This window comes from Erythrolamprus reginae, chromosome 8 (genome assembly GCF_031021105.1).
Source record: "Erythrolamprus reginae isolate rEryReg1 chromosome 8, rEryReg1.hap1, whole genome shotgun sequence".
Classification (NCBI taxonomy): Eukaryota; Metazoa; Chordata; class Lepidosauria; order Squamata; family Dipsadidae; genus Erythrolamprus; species Erythrolamprus reginae.
The window spans coordinates 6101763-6119376 of record NC_091957.1 but is presented as its reverse complement, the minus strand read 5'-3'; the positions used below and the strand labels follow the sequence as shown (position 1 = coordinate 6119376).

The following is a 17614-nucleotide window of genomic DNA, read 5'->3' as shown; positions in this document are numbered from 1 at the left end:
CAGATCTTCTGAGAGATCTGCTTGAGCAGAGGGCTGGACTAGAAGACCTCCAAGGTCCCTTCCAAGTCGCTTATTTCTATTAATAACAGAGAGATTCAGAAATGTGAAGGACTAGATTTAGGAGCGTGTCTTCAATCCCAATGTATCATATCTTCTACCTTTAATGACCAAAACGAACAACTGGACCCATACCTCTACAAGGGTTCTGTGATGCGCAGAGGGTGAAAAAGCACACGTGAGATAGGAGCATGGATTTTTAAAAGCGCAAGCATGCGCGAGCAGAGCGAGAAGCATGCACTTCCAAACGGTGTGGAAGGGAAATATATTTCACTGCCACAGGGAGGTCAGATTCAACAGCAAAATCCTCGCTGTAGCTTTTGCGAGTTACAATCGCAATCATTTCTACCAAAACGACCAGAGAGAAGAGTGATCTGCGGTAGATTCTTTGGCTTGCAATGTCAACAAGCACCGATGGCTCCTGGCAGGCATGGAGCCAAGCGCTGGTCTCTCTCTCTCTCTCTCTCTCTCCCTCCCTCCCTCTCTCTCTCTCTCTCTCCCTCCCTCCCTCTCTCTCTCTCTCTGTATATTCGGAGAAATCAGGACAAGAATCTGCAACTCAGCCACTCCACGAGTGTCCCCTAGTGGTGCTCTTTCTTTCTTTTTTTATAACCATGCATATGAATATTATTATATCCAATGTTTCTCCTTATTCTTTCTTGTTACTATTATCTTGTATATGAATATTATTATATTTTTACATACCTGTAATATGTACTTGATGAAACAAACAAACAAACAAACAAACAAACAATCAAACTTCTCGCCATTCTCGTTCACCCTCTCTCTCTCCCTCTTTCTCTCTCTCTCACTCTCTTCCTCTCTTTCTCTCTCTTTCTCTCTCTTTCTCTCTCCCTCTCTCTCTTTCTCGCTCTCTCACTCTCCCCCCTCTCTTTCTCTCTCTCTCTTTTTCTCTCTCTCTCTCTTTCTCTCTTTCTCTCTTTCTCTCTCTCTCCCCCCTCTCTTTCTCTCTTTCTCTCTCTTTCTCTGCAAGAAAGCTTTCCCCCCCCTTCCCTTTCAAAGAAGATTTTTTTGGGGGGTGCAAAAAAACCAAAACAAACAAAATTATGGGACTCAGGCGGAAAGTGGCCTAGAAATCGAACAAATAATATAAAATAAATAAAAATAAAACATATGAATGGTTGCAGGAACTGGGTAAATGTTTAGTTTAATGAAAAGAAGGAGCAGGGGAGACATGATAGCAGTCTTCCGATATCTCAAGGGTTGCCACAAAGAAGAGGGAGTGAAGCTATTCTCCAAAGCACCTGAAGTTAGAACAAGAAGCAATGGGTGGAAACTAAACAAGGAGAGAAGCAACTTAGAACTAACGAGAAACTTCCTGACTGTTAGAACAATTGATCAGTGGAACAGCTTGCCTCCAGAAGTTGTGAAAGCTCTGACACCGGAAGTTTTTAAGATGATATTGGATAACCATCTGTCTGAAGTAGTGTAAGGTTTCCTGCCTAAGCAGGGGGTTGGACTAGAAGACCTCCAAGGTCCCTTCCAACTCCATTATTCTGCATTTTTTCCCAAAGCAACAGAAGACAAGACAAGAAGCAATGAATGGAAACTAATCGAGGAAAAAAGCAACCTGGAATTGAGGAGAAATTTCCTGACAACGAGAGCAATTAATCAGTGGAACAACTTGCCACCAGAAGTTGCAAATGCTCCAACCAAGTTTTAAAGAAAGGGTTGGAAAATCATGTGTCTGAAATTGTTTAGGGCTTTTATGCCTGAGCAGGGGGTTAGACTAGAAGACCTCCAAGGTCCTTTCCAATTCTGTTATTCTACCTTCTCTGTCTGTCCCCACCCACTCATTTTGTGATTCTATATAGTTCTAAAAGTCTAATCCAGTTTTACTAATTAATACATCCTTTTCTCTCTCTCTCTCTTGCTTTCTTTTTCTCTCTCTTGCTTTCTTTCTCTCTCTCTCCCTCCCTCCCCTCCTCGATCCACAGCTTGGGCGTCCTCCTCGATCCACAGCTCACATTAGAGAACCATCTTTCAGCTGTGGCGAGGGGTTCGCCTGGTGCACCAGTTGCGGCCCTATCTGGACCGGGACTCACTGCTCACAGTCACTCATGCCCTCATCACCTCGAGGTTCGACTACTGTAATGCTCTCTACATGGGGCTACCTTTGAAAAGTGTTCGGAAACTTCAGATCGTGCAGAATGCAGCTGCGAGAGCAGTCATGGGCCTACCTAGGTATGCCCATGTTTCACCAACACTCCGCAGTCTGCATTGGTTGCCGATCAACTTCCGGTCACAATTCAAAGTGTTGGTTATGACCTTTAAAGCCCTTCATGGCACTGGACCAGAATATCTCCGAGACCGCCTGCTGCCGCACGAATCCCAGCGACCGATTAGGTCCCACAGAGTGGGCCTTCTCCGGGTCCTGTCAACTAAACAATGTCGGTTGGCGGGCCCCAGGGGAAGAGCCTTCTCTGTGGTGGCCCCGGCCCTCTGGAACCAACTCCCCCCGGAGATTAGAACTGCCCCTACTCTCCTTGCCTTTCATAAGCTCCTTAAGACCCACCTGTGTCGTCAGGCATGGGGGAACTGAGACATCTCCCCCGGGCATATACAATTTATGAATGGTATGTGTGTATGTATGTGTGTTTAGAAAATGGGGTTTTTAAAATGTTTTTAGTAGAAATTTAGATTTGTTGTAAACTGTTTTTTCACTTTGTTGTGAGCCGCCCCGAGTCTGCGGAGAGGGGCGGCATACAAATCTAAATAAACATAAACATGAACATAAATTCACTCTGCAAAAGAGTTCTCTTCCTCTCCCCTATTACCAACAGGAGTCATTATCCAGGGAAGGGGGAGAAAAATAATCGATTGTCACTTGTAGCCCAGTCAAGCGCCATCGCTCATGCATTTTTAATATAATCTCTTTCGCTTCTCCACTTCCTAAATCATTAGAAGCGCTTTTCCTTCGGAGTAAAGGCACTTTGGGAAAAATCCAAGCCAGCACAAACCAATACAATGTCATTTAAGTAACACCAAATTGAAACGTTCAACATTCTAGCAGCTTTGCACTCTCTATATTAACACCAAAGTGTGTTTTTAGGAGAATGATGTTCCTTTTACACCGTTTTTATAGGCAGGCATTATAAATGAACCCAGACCCATTGTTCTGTAGTCTTTCAGGGTAAATTGAAGAGATTATCGAAGAGAAATAGCAAGCCCCAGACTAAGAAACTAAATAATAAAAAGCAAGCTAAGAAACTGAGTGAACTAAGAAACTATAATAAACACAAAAGGAAACATGTCTAAAAGAAATGCCAAGTTGCCTAATTCTTGATGCTTGAAAACCATTCTTCCTTTCCTCTGGTCTATATTCTAATTTATACTTTATTTAAATGTCTCGGGTCTATTTTTTGCAAATTCTTATCATCCGATCATAATGTTCTCCATTTCCCCTTCCTCCCAACCCATTTACTTTCTCTTCAAATAGATCTTTTGCAATTTGATCCCCACTCATTTTTTTCCTTTACATCCAAACCATCATAATATCCTTTCATACTGCTCATGGAAAGTTAATCTATTATCTAATATTTGAGGGGGTGGGAGGAGGAGGAGGAGGAGGAAAGATGGGGAGAAGAAGGAGGAGGGGGAAGAAGAAGAAGAAGAAGAAGAAGAAGAAGAAGAAGAAGAAGAAGAAGAAGAAGAAGAAAGAGAAGGAGGATGGAGAAGGAGAAGGATGAGAAAGAAGAAAAAAGAATAGGAGGATGAGGAGGAGAGGAAGCAGAGGAGGAGGGGGAAGGGGGAAGAGTAGGAGAAAAAGAAAAGAGTGGGAGGAGGAGGAGGAGAAGAAGCGGAAGAAGAAGAAGGAGGAGGAGGAGGAGGAGGAGAAGAAGAAGAAGAATAGAAAGAGGGAGGAAAGGAAGAAGAGCAGGAGGAGGAGGAGGAGGAGGAGGAGGAAGAAGAAGAAGAAGAAGAAGAAGAAGAAGAAGAAGAAGAAGAAGAAGAAGAAAGAGAAGGAGGATGGAGAAGGAGAAGGATGAGAAAGAAGAAAAAAGAATAGGAGGATGAGGAGGAGAGGAAGCAGAGGAGGAGGGGGAAAGGGGAAGAGTAGGAGAAAAAGAAAAGAGTGGGAGGAGGAGGAGGAGGAGAAGAAGCGGAAGAAGAAGAAGGAGGAGGAGGAGGAGGAGGAGGAGGAGGAGGAGAAGAAGAATAGAAAGAGGGAGGAAAGGAAGAAGAGCAGGAGGAGGAGGAGGAGGAGGAGGAGGAAGAAGAAGAAGAAGAAGAAGAAGAAGAAGAAGAAGAAGAAGAAGAAGAAGAAAAGAAAGAGAAGGAGGATGGAGAAGGAGAAGGATGAGGAAGAGGAAAAAAGAATAGGAGGCTGAGGAGGAGAGGAAGCAGAAGAGAAAGGGGAAGGAGGAAGAGTAGGAGAAAAAGAAAAGAGTGGGAGGAGGAAGAGGAGAAGAGGAGGAGGAGGAGGAGAAGAAGAAGAAGAAGAAGAAACAACTTCGCTTTTTGCAGTGTTGCATCGTCCACTCTAAAATACGACTTTCTCATTCTCCTCCAATGTACCAAAGGGAACTGAACAGTCGATTCGTGTTTGATGCAACCAGAAGGACCGAGCTGTATCAACAGCATTTTTTTGTCTGGACTCCCCTTGAGTTTCTAGCCACCTCAAATGAACTTCCAATTCCCAGACTTTTTGCTAAATGCCCCTTTTGCATTGATCTTCGCAATAAACGGATCCTGTGGCTTCACAAAAGAGCTTCCACGCTTCACCGGGAGAAAATTAAGTGCCGTTTAAATGAGCAATCGAGGCTGCCATTCAGAAGCGGTTGGATTTCACATGCCTTCTCAGAGTCTCTCTTCCCACCTAGCCCAGGCAGATGCCTCCTGATTGGGACTCATGTCACCTCCTACACATACAGTGGTACCTCTACATATGAACTGAATTGGTCCGTGACCAGGTTCTTAAGTAGAGACGTTTGCAAGATGAAGCCATTTTTCACATAGGAATCAATGTAAACATAAATAATGCATGTGATTGGGGAAACCACAGGGAGGGTGGAGGCCCTGTTTCCTCCCAGGAGATTCCTAGAGAGGCTCCATGAAAGCTTCTCCCTGCCTTTTCCGGCCCTGTTTCCTCCCAGGAGATTCCTAGAGAGGCCCACAGTGAAGAGAAGGACCAGGGACGACATGATAGAATAGAATAGAATAGAATTTTTATTGGCCAAGTGTGATTGGACACACAAGGAATTTGTCTTGGTGCATAATAGTCTTCCAATACTTGAGGGGCTGCCACAGAGAGGAGGGGGTCAGGCTGTTTTCCAAAGCACCAGAGAGCCAGACAAGGAACAATGGATGGAAACTGACCAAGGAGAGATTCAACCTGGAAACAAGGAGGAAGTTTCTGACGATGAGAGCTATCAACCAGTGGAACAGAAGTTGCCTGCGGAGGTTGTGAACGCACCAACACTTGAGACTTTCAAAGGGAGACTGGACTGCCATCTGTCAGAAATGGTGTAGGGCAGTAAAACTAACACACTTCCAGAGGAAAGGAAAAGGAAATTGCTGGCATGGTTGCCAAATAAAAGGAGTTTTTATGCATATGCTCTGGGAATGCATTGAAGTTCAAAAAATTTTGAAAGGAAGTACAGAATGAAATTAACAATATGCTAAACATTAATTGGATAATCACGAAAGAATTAGCAACACTAGTTAAATATGGGGAATTACGAGAATTTAAAGAAATCAAAACAGCAGCTTTGGAAAGCGCTCAAGCAGTAGTGGTATTAGGGTGGAAGGATAGTAATAAATGGACAATCCAGAATTGGTACTGGTACATGGTGGACGACATCCACTTCGAAATTATGGAAATAAGATTACATAACTTTGATGAACATAAATTGGAGAAGCTGATGGCACGATGGAATAAGGTGAAAAATTATATCCTAAGTAGAATTTATGACAATGTGAAAAATAAATTCCAATCACTTTTTGTATGAAAAGAAACGTAAACCGGAGCTAAGGAAGAAATTGAAACTTATTGCAAATAATTTAACCCCCTAAATAGTGGTGGGGTTTTATTGGCGTTGGGCACTTTTTCTTTAAGTATTCTTTTTGTTTGTTGCAATAAAATTTAATAAAAATATATTTTTAAAAAAATATGGTGTAGGGACTCCTGCTTGGGCAGGGGGTTGGACTAGATGACCTCTAAGGCCCCTTCCAACTCTGTTAAATCTGAAATATGAAAACACTTCCGGGCTCAACATGTTTCTCCTGCCAACACCAGAGCCCAGCTTGCTATGTGGGGGAAGATATGGAGAAGAGGATGAGTGTTACCATCGATTTAGCAGGTGACTCACTGCTTCTTTTGAAAAAGGAAGGCAGGAATCCCTCACCTAATTTCAAAGATGCTAACAGAACACTATATTTACACACAAGAAAGCAACAAGGGCGTATTAAGTTCGCTTTAGCAACGTGGTAAAGCTGTGACGGGCAACCTGTAGCCCAGTGTTTCCCAACCTTTTTTGAGCTGCGGCACATTATTCATATTTTCAAAATTCTGGGGAACACTGAAGGGGGGGCGGGGGGCGGGGCTAAAGAAAAGTTTGGACAAAAAAAATATCTCTTCCTCCATTTCACTCTATTTCTCCCTCCCTCTTTCTCTCTCTTCCTTCCCTTCTTTCTCTCTCTCCATCCCTCTTTCTTTCTTCCTCTCTTTTTTGCTCTTTCTCTCTCCCTCCTTCCCTCCCTCCATGTCTTTCCCTCTCCCTCCTTCCCCCCTCTCTTTCTCTCTCTTGCTTTCTTTCCCTCTCTTTCTCTCTCATTCTCTCTCCCCTCCTTTCTCTCTCTCTCTCTTTCTCTCTCGTTCACCACGCCGGCAACAGAGAGAAAAAGAAAGAGAGAGAGAGAGCTGGAGAGAGAATGGAGGGTGCCGTTGTCTTCGCCTCCGCCCGCTGGCTCTGCAGCTAAGAGGCAGCAGCCATCAGCCCCCTCACCCTCCCATATTATGGCGGAACAGATCTAATATTAAGGGCAGACTAGATGGACCAGGAGGTCTTTTTCTGCCGTCAGACTTCTATGTTTCTATGTTTCTTGCAAAAACAAGTTTAAAAGATTAAAAACTTGAGCAATAAAACGAGCTCTTTTTTTGCAGCTTGAACGGAAAAGGGAGCTGGTGGAACTTGGATTCAATGCTGATAAAACTCCAAAAGGTCAGATTCGTAGCCTCGTTTGCAAATATATCCCATTTCTTTGCTCAAATGACACAGGGAAATTGCTCAAATGGCACAGAAAACCATGGAAACTACAGTTTAAAACAAGCTCCGAGCCCAAAGTGCATTTCTCTTCCCTCTGATTTTATAAGCTTATTTGCTTATTTAAATAAGGGAGGTAATTGGGGGGGGGGGGGGTGTTTGGCAGGAATCATAATTACAAAGGATTAATTCCCACCATGGTGTAACACAATGAAAACCAAATGCAGAATTAGGTGGGGGGTTTTGTTTCCACTTTTTTTCTTTCTTTTTGCTGTCAAAGTTCAGATTGGGTGTAAAGATTGAAGCAAAAACGGGGAGTACCTTATGCATCTACGGTAGATTTACAATCCTAGGTTTAGAAAGCTTAGAACTACATCATCGCCTTAAACATGATCTAAGCATAGCCCACAAAATCATCTGCTACAACGTCCGTCCTGTCAACAACTACTTCAGCTTCAACCACAACAACACACGAGCACACAACAGATTACAAACTTAATGTAAACCGCTCTAAACTCAACTGCAGGAAAAATGACTTTAGTAACCAAGTAGTTGATGCATGGAACTCACTACCAGACTCTGTAGTATCTTCACCCCAAAACTTTACCCTTAGACCATCCACTGTTGACCTCTCCAGATTCAGGTCAGTAAGGGGCGTGCATAAGTGCACCAGCGTGCCTTCCGTCCCCTGTCCTAATGTTTCTTTTTTCACTAGTATCATGTATATGAATATTATTATATCTTTGCATACCACCAATACTTACTTGACAAACAAATAAAATAAAGATCGTGAGTTCAAATCCTGGACACAAAGCCGGCTGACCGACTTTGTGCCAGCCACTCTCGGCCCTAGGAAACAGGGAATGGCAAACCATTTCTGAAAATTTGCCACGGAAAATTGCAGAGATTTGTTCAGGCAAAAGATAAAAAAACAAACCAGTTGACTGTTTAGGGGCCAAACCACTTTGGAATCCCTCTGAACATAGGGTGAGTGCAAGTATATTTTTTTCCAGGAACCAAAACAAGCTTGTATTTCTCTACACAAACAGCCCCATTAGAACAGCCTAATTTAGAAAGATGGACTTTAGAATCCAGATTTGATGAAAGATATAATTCCCTCCCACACCAAAACAAATTTTTTTAGGGATCTACCTTAGATCCCAGTATGAGCCAAGTCTTCCTTGTATACGTGGAACCTTCAAAATCCTATCTCCACATCTGCATAGTTAAAATTGGAGCAAAGTTAATAAGAATTGGATGGGGGCAAAATGAACATTTGTTGTTATCTTAATTATACCTCCTCTATAGAACCTTTGCCTCAAAAAAGGACAACCAAATGTTCTAGACACAGATGGTGCTACTATTTTTTTTTTATGAACACTTTTCCCCGAGGTAAAAGAATCTAAAGGAAAACACTACTTTAAAAATCTGTGTTTATTAGATGTTCTGGAAACAAATGCCATCGGAAGGAGACATTAAATTTCCCAGCGCTGCTGATACAAAATGATCTTGGGGCTCGTGACGAGTTTGATATTCAAATATGTTTAATAATAATAATAACAACAGAGTTGAAAGGGATCTTGGAGGGCTTCTAGTCCAACCTCCTGTTTAGGCAGGAAACCCTACACTACTTCAGACAGATGGTTATCTAACATCTTCTTAAAAACTTCCAATGTTGGGGCGTTTACAACTTCTGGAGGCAAGCTGTTCCAATGATCAATTGTTCTCACTGTCAGGAAATATCTCCTTAGTTCCAAGTTGCTTCTCTCCTTGTTTAGTTTCCACCCATTGCTTGTTGTCCTACCCTCAGGTGCTTTGGAGAATAGGTTGACCCCTCTTCTTTGTGGCAACCCCTGAGATACTGGAACACTGCTATCATGTTTCCGCTGGTTCTTCTTTTCGTTAAACTAGTCATGCCCAGTTCCTGCGACCATTCTTCATATGTTTTGGCAGTCTGGTGCCAATCCATGGACCAGAGGTTGAGTGGACCCTGCGCTAAAGTATCCATTGGACCACTTATTTTAAGTTAAGCCGACTCCTTTAGCATCTAAGACATAGAAACATAGAAGTCTGATGGCAGAAAAAGACCTCATGGTCCATCTAGTCTGCCCTTATACTATTTTCTGTATTTTATCTTAGGATGGATATATGTTTATCCCAGGCATGTTTACATTCAGTTATTGTGGATTTATCTACCACGTCTGCTGGAAGTTTGTTCCAAGGGTCTACTACTCTTTCAGTGAAATAATATTTTCTCACATTGCTTTTGATCTTTCCCCCAACTACCTTCAGATTGTGTCCCCTTGTTCTTGTGTTCACTTTCCTATTAAAAACACTTCCCTCCTGGACCTTATTTAACCGTTTAACATATTTAAATGTTTCAATCATGTCCCCCCTTTTCCTTCTGTCCTCCAGACTTTATAGATTGAGTTCTTGAAGTCTTTCCTGATAGATTTTATGCTTAAGACCTTCCACCATTCTTGTAGCCCGTCTTTGGACCCGTTCAATTTTGTCAATATCTTTTTGTAGGTGAGGTCTCCAGAACTGAACAGAGTATTCCAAATGTAGTCTCACCAGCACTCTATATAGCGGGATCACAATCTCCCTCTTCCTGCTTGTTATACCTCTAGCTATGCAGCCAAGCATCCTACTTGCTTTCCCTACCACCTTCCTCAATCAAATGTACCATTCGGAAAAAATTATTTATTGATTGATTGATTGATTGATTGGATTTGTATGACGCCCCTCTCCGTAGACTCGGGGCGGCTAACATCAGTGACAAAAAACAGAATGTAAAAATCCAATATTACAACAGTTAAAAACCCTTGTTATAAAACCAATCATACATACAAACATACCATGCATAAATTGTAGAAGCCTAGGGGGAAAGATTATCTTAATTCCCCCATGCCTGACGGCAGAGGTGGGTTTTGAGTAGCTTACGAAAGGCAAGGAGGGTGGGGGCTATTCTAATCTCTGGGGGGAGTTGGTTCCAGAGGGTCAGGGCCGCCACAGAGAAGGCTCTTCCCCCGGGCCCCGCCAACCGACATTGTTTAAAAATGCTAAGTATCCGTTGACATTTTCCCCCCCTCCTCCTCCTCTTTCCCATTGTAAATAGAAATATATATATATATATTTTCAAGAAAAGGAACACCTAGGTCTCTCCTGAACGTTTTCCATTTGAAGAGCCATCACCGTTTCCTCCCTCCCACCCGCCCCTCCCCGGCTGTCAGCCTGGCACAGCCGCGGATACAAATGGTTCTAATTATTGCACTGCCGAACTAATCAACCACTGTGTTCTCTTTTTTAAAAAAGAGAATATCACTCTGGATTGCGAGGGAGCCTCAGCAGCACAGCGCCACTTAAAAATAAAAATAAAAGCCAAAAGCCATTCAGACCTTGAGAGAGCATTTAGGAGGGAGAAAAGAGAAGGGGAATTTGGCATGCTGTTGATTCAGCCCTTCCAGAGGAGGAGGAGGGGGAGAGGGAGGAAGAGGAGAAGAGGAGGAGAGAAGGAGGAAGGGGAAGAGAAGGATGAGGAGGAAGGGAGAAGAGGAGGAAAAGGAAGAGGAGGAGAGGAGGAAGAAGAAGAAGAGGACAGAAGGGAAAGGGGGGACATGATTGAAACATTTAAATATGTCAAAGGGTTAAATAAGGTTCAGGAGGGAAGTGTTTTTAATAGGAAAGTGAACACAAGAACAAGGGGGCACAATCTGAGGTTAGTTGGGGGAAAGATCAAAAGCAACGTGAGAAAATATTATTTTACTGAAAGAGTAGTAGATCCTTGGAACAAACTTCCAGCAGACGTGGTTGGGAAATCCACAGTAACTGAATTGAAACATGCCTGGGATAAACATAGATCCATCCTAAGATAAAATACGGAAAGTAGTATAAGGGCAAACTAGATGGATCATGAGGTCTTTTTCTGCCGTCAGTCTTCTATGTTTCTATGTTTCTGTACAAGAAGAAATAGAGGAAGAAGAGGGGGGGAGGAAGAGGAGAAGGAGGAAGAGGAAGAGAGAAGGAGGAGGAGGGGAGGAGAAGGAAGAGAGGAGGATGAGTAGAGGAGGAAGAGGGGGTGGTGGTGGAAGAGGGGGAGAAAGAAAAGAGGAGGAGGAGGCGGAAGAGGAAAAGAGGAGGAGGAAGGGGAGGAGGAGGAAGAAGAAGAAGAAGAAGAAGAGGCATCCTTGGTGTTCTCCGAATTTGGTTATTTTCTTGGAGACATTTCATGACCTAACTAGGGTATGTCAACAGTGCTAGTAGGGAATGTGGTGTGGGGAGGACGAGTGGGGAGGAGAAGGAAGAGAAGGAGAAGGTGTTTTTTTCCTGCACATTCCTCTAAAAAACATTTTTTTAAAAAATAATCAAGCAGAAAATGGCCATGGATACAGTGCAGGAGGCTAGAAGACCACATCTAAGAATCCTGCATCCAGTTTTGGTCCCCAGAATACCCCACCCCCCCAAAAAAAAGATGTAGTGGCTCTAAAAAGAAAAGGCTATAAAGCTATAAAGATGATTAAGGGGCCGGAGGCTAAAACCTATGAACAAGGGTTGACAGAATTGGGTATGCTTAGCCTAGTGAAAAGAAAGATTAGGGGGTGACACCATCAAATCTTCCATGTTTGAGGGGCTGCCATAAAGCAGCGAAAGTCTGGTCAACCTCTTCTTCAAAGTACCAAAGGGCAGGACAAGAAGCGATGGATGGAAAGTTGCCGAAGAGAGACCCAGTCTAGAAACTAAGGAGAAATTTCCTGACAACTAGTGGAACATCTTGCCACCAGAAGTTTGTTTATTTATTTGTTCGTTTATTTATTTATTTATTTGTTTGTTTGTTTGTATGCTGCCCCTCTCTGTGGACTCGGAGTGGCTAACAACAGTGATAAAAACAGCAATACTAAAACAACTAAAAGACCCTTATTTATAAAACCAAACATACATACAAACATACCATGCATAAATTGCAGAGGCCTAGGGGGAAATAATATCTCAGTCCCCCCATGCCTGACAGCAGAGGTGGGTTTTAAGGAGTTTACAAAAGGCGAGGAGGGTGGGGGCAATTCTAATCTCTGGGGGGAGTTGGTTACAGAGGGCCAGGGGCCGCCACAGAGAAGGCTCTTCCCCTGGGTCCTGCCAAATGACATTGTTTAGTCGACGAGACCCGGAGAAGACCAACTCTGTGGGACCTAACTGGTCGCTGGGATTCGTGCAGCAGAAGGCGGTCCCGGAGATAATCTGGTCCGGTGCCATGAAGGGCTTTATAGGTCATAACCAACACTTTGAATTGTGACCGGAAACTGATGTAGATGCTCCATCACTAGTGGCTTCTCCTTCACTGGAGAAAAGAACAGACATCCACTTGTTTAGAAGGGTAGACGGTCTCCTGCTTGAGTGGGTGGGTGGCTGAACTAGAAGACCTCTAAGACCCCTTCCAACTCTGTTATCCCATTCGGTGAATCCTGTTCGAAAAAATCAAAGGCGTGACGGACGGAATTTCAACAGCTCTGCTTTAACTCAAGTCGTCCCTACTTCACCGAGGGCTCATTTGCAGCTAAGCAACAGTAAGGTTTCTCCATTGGGTCGTTCATTCCAAAGACGCTTTCATCAATCGTAGAAAATTGGAAAAGTGGAGGTGGAACAAGAAAAATTAATGCGGTTTTGGGTCGACAGAAATGCATATCAGTCTTTAATACTTGCACTTAACAATGAACCAAAGGGTCACCATCAGTGAGCTGTTGGACAGTATTACTCGGCCTTTTGTGTAGACGTTTGGGTGGTTCAGGATGGGGAATTTGTGGTAGGTGGGGCATTTTGGGGAAGATTATTATGTGTGTTGGGACTGGTCTTTAGGTGTCGTGTGAATTTCATTGTATGGGTATGCTGTGTATATACATACAATGACAATAAAGTATTTATTATTGATGTTGTTGCTGTTGTTGTCATCATTGTCATCATCATCATCAATACAACACAGCAAACGAGATGCCTATGCTGGATTTTGTATTTCATCATCAACTGGGTGCTTCCCAAGCACCTAGGTCTGCGTGATGTAGCGGCGAATTATGTTTGCCGATCCGATCCCAGTAAAGTGGCCATTTGCAATTGACAGATGGAGATTTTGTCAATTCCAATGGTTTTCAAATGTCCGCTGAGATCCTTTGGCACTGTGCCCCAGAGTGCCAAGGACCACCGGGACCACTTTCACTGGCTTATGCCAGAGTCATTGCAGCTCGATTTTCAGATCTTCATATTTCACAAATTTCTCTACCGGCTTCTCCTAGATTCTGCTGTCTCCTGGGATTGCGATGTCGATGATTCATACTTTACTTTTCTCCACAATCATGATTTCTGGTGTACTATGTTCCAAGATTTGGTTAGTTTGAAGTCAGAAGTCCCACAGTAGTTTTGCTTGCTCATTTTTTACCACTTTTTTGGGCTTATGTTCCCGCAAGTTCTTTGCCACTGGTAGATGGTAGTTCTGGCACAAGATCTCAGCGGACAGGTGATGAGGGCATGAGTGACTGTGAGCAGTGACTCCCGGTCCAAATAGGGCCGCATCTGGTGCACCAGGCGAACCTGGGCAAATGCCCCCCTCGCCACAGCTGAAAGATGTTTCTCTAATGTGAGCTGTGGATTGAGGAGGACGCCCAAGTTGCTGACCCTCTCCTAGGGGGTCAATAATTCCCCCCCTAGGGTGATAGACGGACAGATGGAATTGTCCTTGGGAGGCAAAACCCACAGCCACTCCGTCTTATCAGGGTTGATGGAGACATAAGCAATTAAGATCAACTTAATTAAAACCTTAAGCTGGCTCACACAACGTACAACTAGGGTGTGTTCTGTTTTCACTTGCTACGTTGTATAACACCATCTGTGTCAGTTTTGCAACCAGGTTAATGGCCTTAGCAAATTGGGCAAATCTACCTCAACTGCACTTTGTTTCTGCAAACATAATTAAGCAAACCATGGGATGGTAGGTTGTATAAACCTTCCCTAGGTAGGCAGAAGTGAGCCACATTAAGCTCAGCTGTGTTTACTTCCCCCATCCCATCACAAGGTTTGTAGAAGAACCATCTAGGCTACAGTTTTACCCTCAATGCGATTCCTTTCGTAAACAATATTACATTCCGCGTTTCAAACCAGTTCCAATTTTCAACCTCTTCCCACTCTTGCCATTCCCACAAAAAAATCCCAGGAGTAACAAATCGTGAGAATGTTTTTCCCCCAAAGGTGCTTGAGCAATGCAAATAAAATAATCCTTCAGCAAAGACAGGTAAGAAGAGAATATTAATTCCTGGGCAACTTTAAGTCTAAAACAGCACAGTTAGACAGGGTCCTATCTGTCAGAACAACCAAATAGATCACCAGAACGGGATCTGGACCTTAACACCAACCTATAAACAACAGTGCGAAGTTACAATCACCAATGGATTTTTCCTGGATTAGCACCATGGAGAGCTCAGCCTATAAGTTCCCATTGGCTTATCTGTCGGCCATGAAATTGAAGGATGCTGTTCATAATACTCTAAAGTATTCAAAATTGCACACATTATTCTTTATTCGTCTTTTAGGCAAAAATCCATTCTGATCTGTATGTATAAATTCATTCAAATAACTTTTAAGTCTATTTGCAATAATTGATGCAAAAATCTTGTACTCCACATTTAGTAAAGATATTGGTCTGTAATTCTTTACTTTTTGAATATCGGTCCCTTCTTTTGGTACCAAAGATATATAGGCTTCTGTCCAAGTGTCTGGAATTTTACCTTTTATAAATATTTCATTTAATAGATCCAGAAAAATAAGGCCAAATATTTCTTCAAACACCTTATAAACCTCAGTTGACAATCCATCAGGTCCTGGTGCTTTGTCATTGTTTCTTAATAGCTCCTGACAATTCCATCATTGTTATCTTAGCATCTGATGGATTTTCCCTGGATCAGCACCATGGAGAGCTCAGCCTACAAGTTCCCGTTGACTTATCAGCCGGCCATGGAATTGCACCCAATGGGGAAAGGCAGGAATCAGCACCCTGGACAGCTCCCCATCTTGCATCCTCACCCAAGACCTTGAGTCCCCCAACCTGAGCTCCACATATGCACGCACCTCTCTTCCTTCTTCACCCCCATTGTGTCGTCTTACCTGTCCTCATTTTGGAAGCTCTGGTCGCCCAAGAGCAAGTCCCGAAACCGATAGCGAGGCGGCAGGGGAAGGACCTCGGAGTCCAGCTCGTTCATAGTCAAAGAGGAGATATCCAGGATGACCCCACTCTTGCTGGTGTTGCTTCCTCCAGCTTTCCCGCCTCCTCCCGGGGATGCCTTGAATCTGGGAGGACAAAGAGGAGGGGAGAGAGAGTGAGAGGCTGGAGGCAAGTTTTGCCCTTTTCACCGGCAGTTGGATTGCAAACAGAAAAGGAGAAGTCTGTGCTAGATACTAAGACTCTCTCCTACACAAAAATGGTACTTCCCGGGTGTGACAGAATCCCTCTTGAGTAGTAGAAAGCTGGTTGTCCCAGCTCCAGTAGAAGCACCGGTAATAGACCCTATCTTCCTTGTTGTTTTCAACCTCAAGACCAGAAAAGTCTCCCTGTTTTTCAAATCCTTCCTTTTCCCCTTCTGAACTGAACAGAAATGCACACAATCACACAAACAAACAGCTCTTTACAGCCAACTCTCTTTACAGCCCTGGGGTCCCTCCCACAGGAAAAAAATATATATTTGTTTTATATTAGAAAGGTAACCGACAGCCTTTCACCAGGCATCAATAGCAGCAACAGACGTTTCCAGATTTTTGCCATCATTGGAACAAAATTATACACACTACATTGTTTTTCGATACATTCTTTGTTCCAGAAAGGGGTTGGGAAAATTGTCAGAGAAAATAGTTCGGTATGATGAGCCATGTGGTGCCCTCCAATTGACTTGGAAAGCCTGAATAACTTCATTATACGGCTCTGCTAGGGCACAGTCACAAGTACGTATTGTAAGCAGGAATGAGATATTTGATAGATGGATTGATTTGATTTGATTTCTATGCCGCCCTGTTCCTCAGACTCAGGGTGGCTCACAGAAGTTATCGTACAGGACTTTTCCTACAGCTATTGTTGTGGTTAGCTCTGGCCCAGCTCCTGCCCCAAGGACTGTGGATGTGGGGGAGACATCCACATGCTGCAGGCCTGTTTTGCCCCCGGTGGAATCTGATGATGAAGGCTCCTCTGACCAAGAAGACATGAGTGACAGGGAGGAGGAGAGTGGGGCAGACAGCTCAGAAGGAGATCAATTATCTAGCTCCTCCTTGGATTCAGAACAAGAGTTAATGATACAGCCACGCATGCGGAGAGCGATGCATAGGCAACAACAACTGAGAGATTATTATCAAAGAAAATGAGGCCACCTGTGGTTGGGTGGGGCTGTGGTCATTAGTGAGGCTGCTATAAAGAGCAGCCTGTGGGTTTGGCCATTTTAGAGGATTATCTGATCGTTGTGTTTCGTGACTGCTTTACTGACTTTGACCTTTTGTGTGCTGATTTTCCCCCGCTTTGAAACTAAATCAGGGCAAAGTGTGTTTCACTTTGTGAAAGAAGAAGGACTGTGAATTGCCTCACAGCTGCAAGCTAAGTATCACAGAACTGATAAGGGACTTGTACAAATTACCAGTTTGTTTGGAGACGAGTGCTCTTTGCTATACCAAAAGAGGGCTTGGGTTAAGTGAATTTTCATTATAAAGAACATTGTTTTGAATTTTCAAACGCATGTGTGTCTGAAATTTGTACCTGTGCATTTTTGGGAGGATTCTACCAGAGAGCCCGACAGAACAGCTATGCTACTAAAGAATACATTAAATAAATGTACAAATAAATACATTTAATAAGTATAAATTAAATAAAGGATACTAGTAAAGGATAAGTGGGGGTGGGAGATGATATTGGGTATGAGCATTCAAGAAAGGAAAGAGTGAAAAGGGAATGATGACCCTCAAAGCCATGCCTGAGACAGGGGACAGAGGAAAGCAGAGGGGGGGGATATCGCTTTGCAAATCTGTGCCAATTTTTTAAAAGGCAACTAACGTCATGGGAAGAATGTGGGTTGTTGTTGTTGTTTTAAAAATAATTTAAATAATTTTAATTAATTTTAATTTTAAGTTTATGAAGCTGTAAATTGCAAAAGGAAGTGAAGGAAGGGGAGAAGAAGGGAAGAGATAGAAATGTAGAATATAGGGGAACATCTACCTGTAATAGATAGATAGATAGATAGATAGATAGAGAGAGAGAGAGAGAGAGAGAGAGAGAGAGATAGATAGATAGATAGATATAGATGATGGATGGATAGGAAGGA

At 43.2% G+C, this 17614-nt stretch overlaps 1 protein-coding gene across 4 annotated transcripts in view; it reads right to left on the bottom strand.

Annotated features, from left to right (window-relative positions):
• KCNT1 (potassium sodium-activated channel subfamily T member 1) overlaps positions 1–15517 on the bottom strand; it is a 113471-nt gene extending 97954 nt beyond the window's left edge. For all 4 annotated transcript variants that reach the window (XM_070758708.1, XM_070758709.1, XM_070758710.1 and 1 more), the window contains exon 1: positions 15423–15517. In XM_070758708.1, coding sequence (XP_070614809.1) covers positions 15423–15517 — 95 coding nt within the window. The remainder of the gene's footprint in view (positions 1–15422) is intronic.
• Between the last annotated feature and the right edge of the window lie 2097 nt (positions 15518–17614).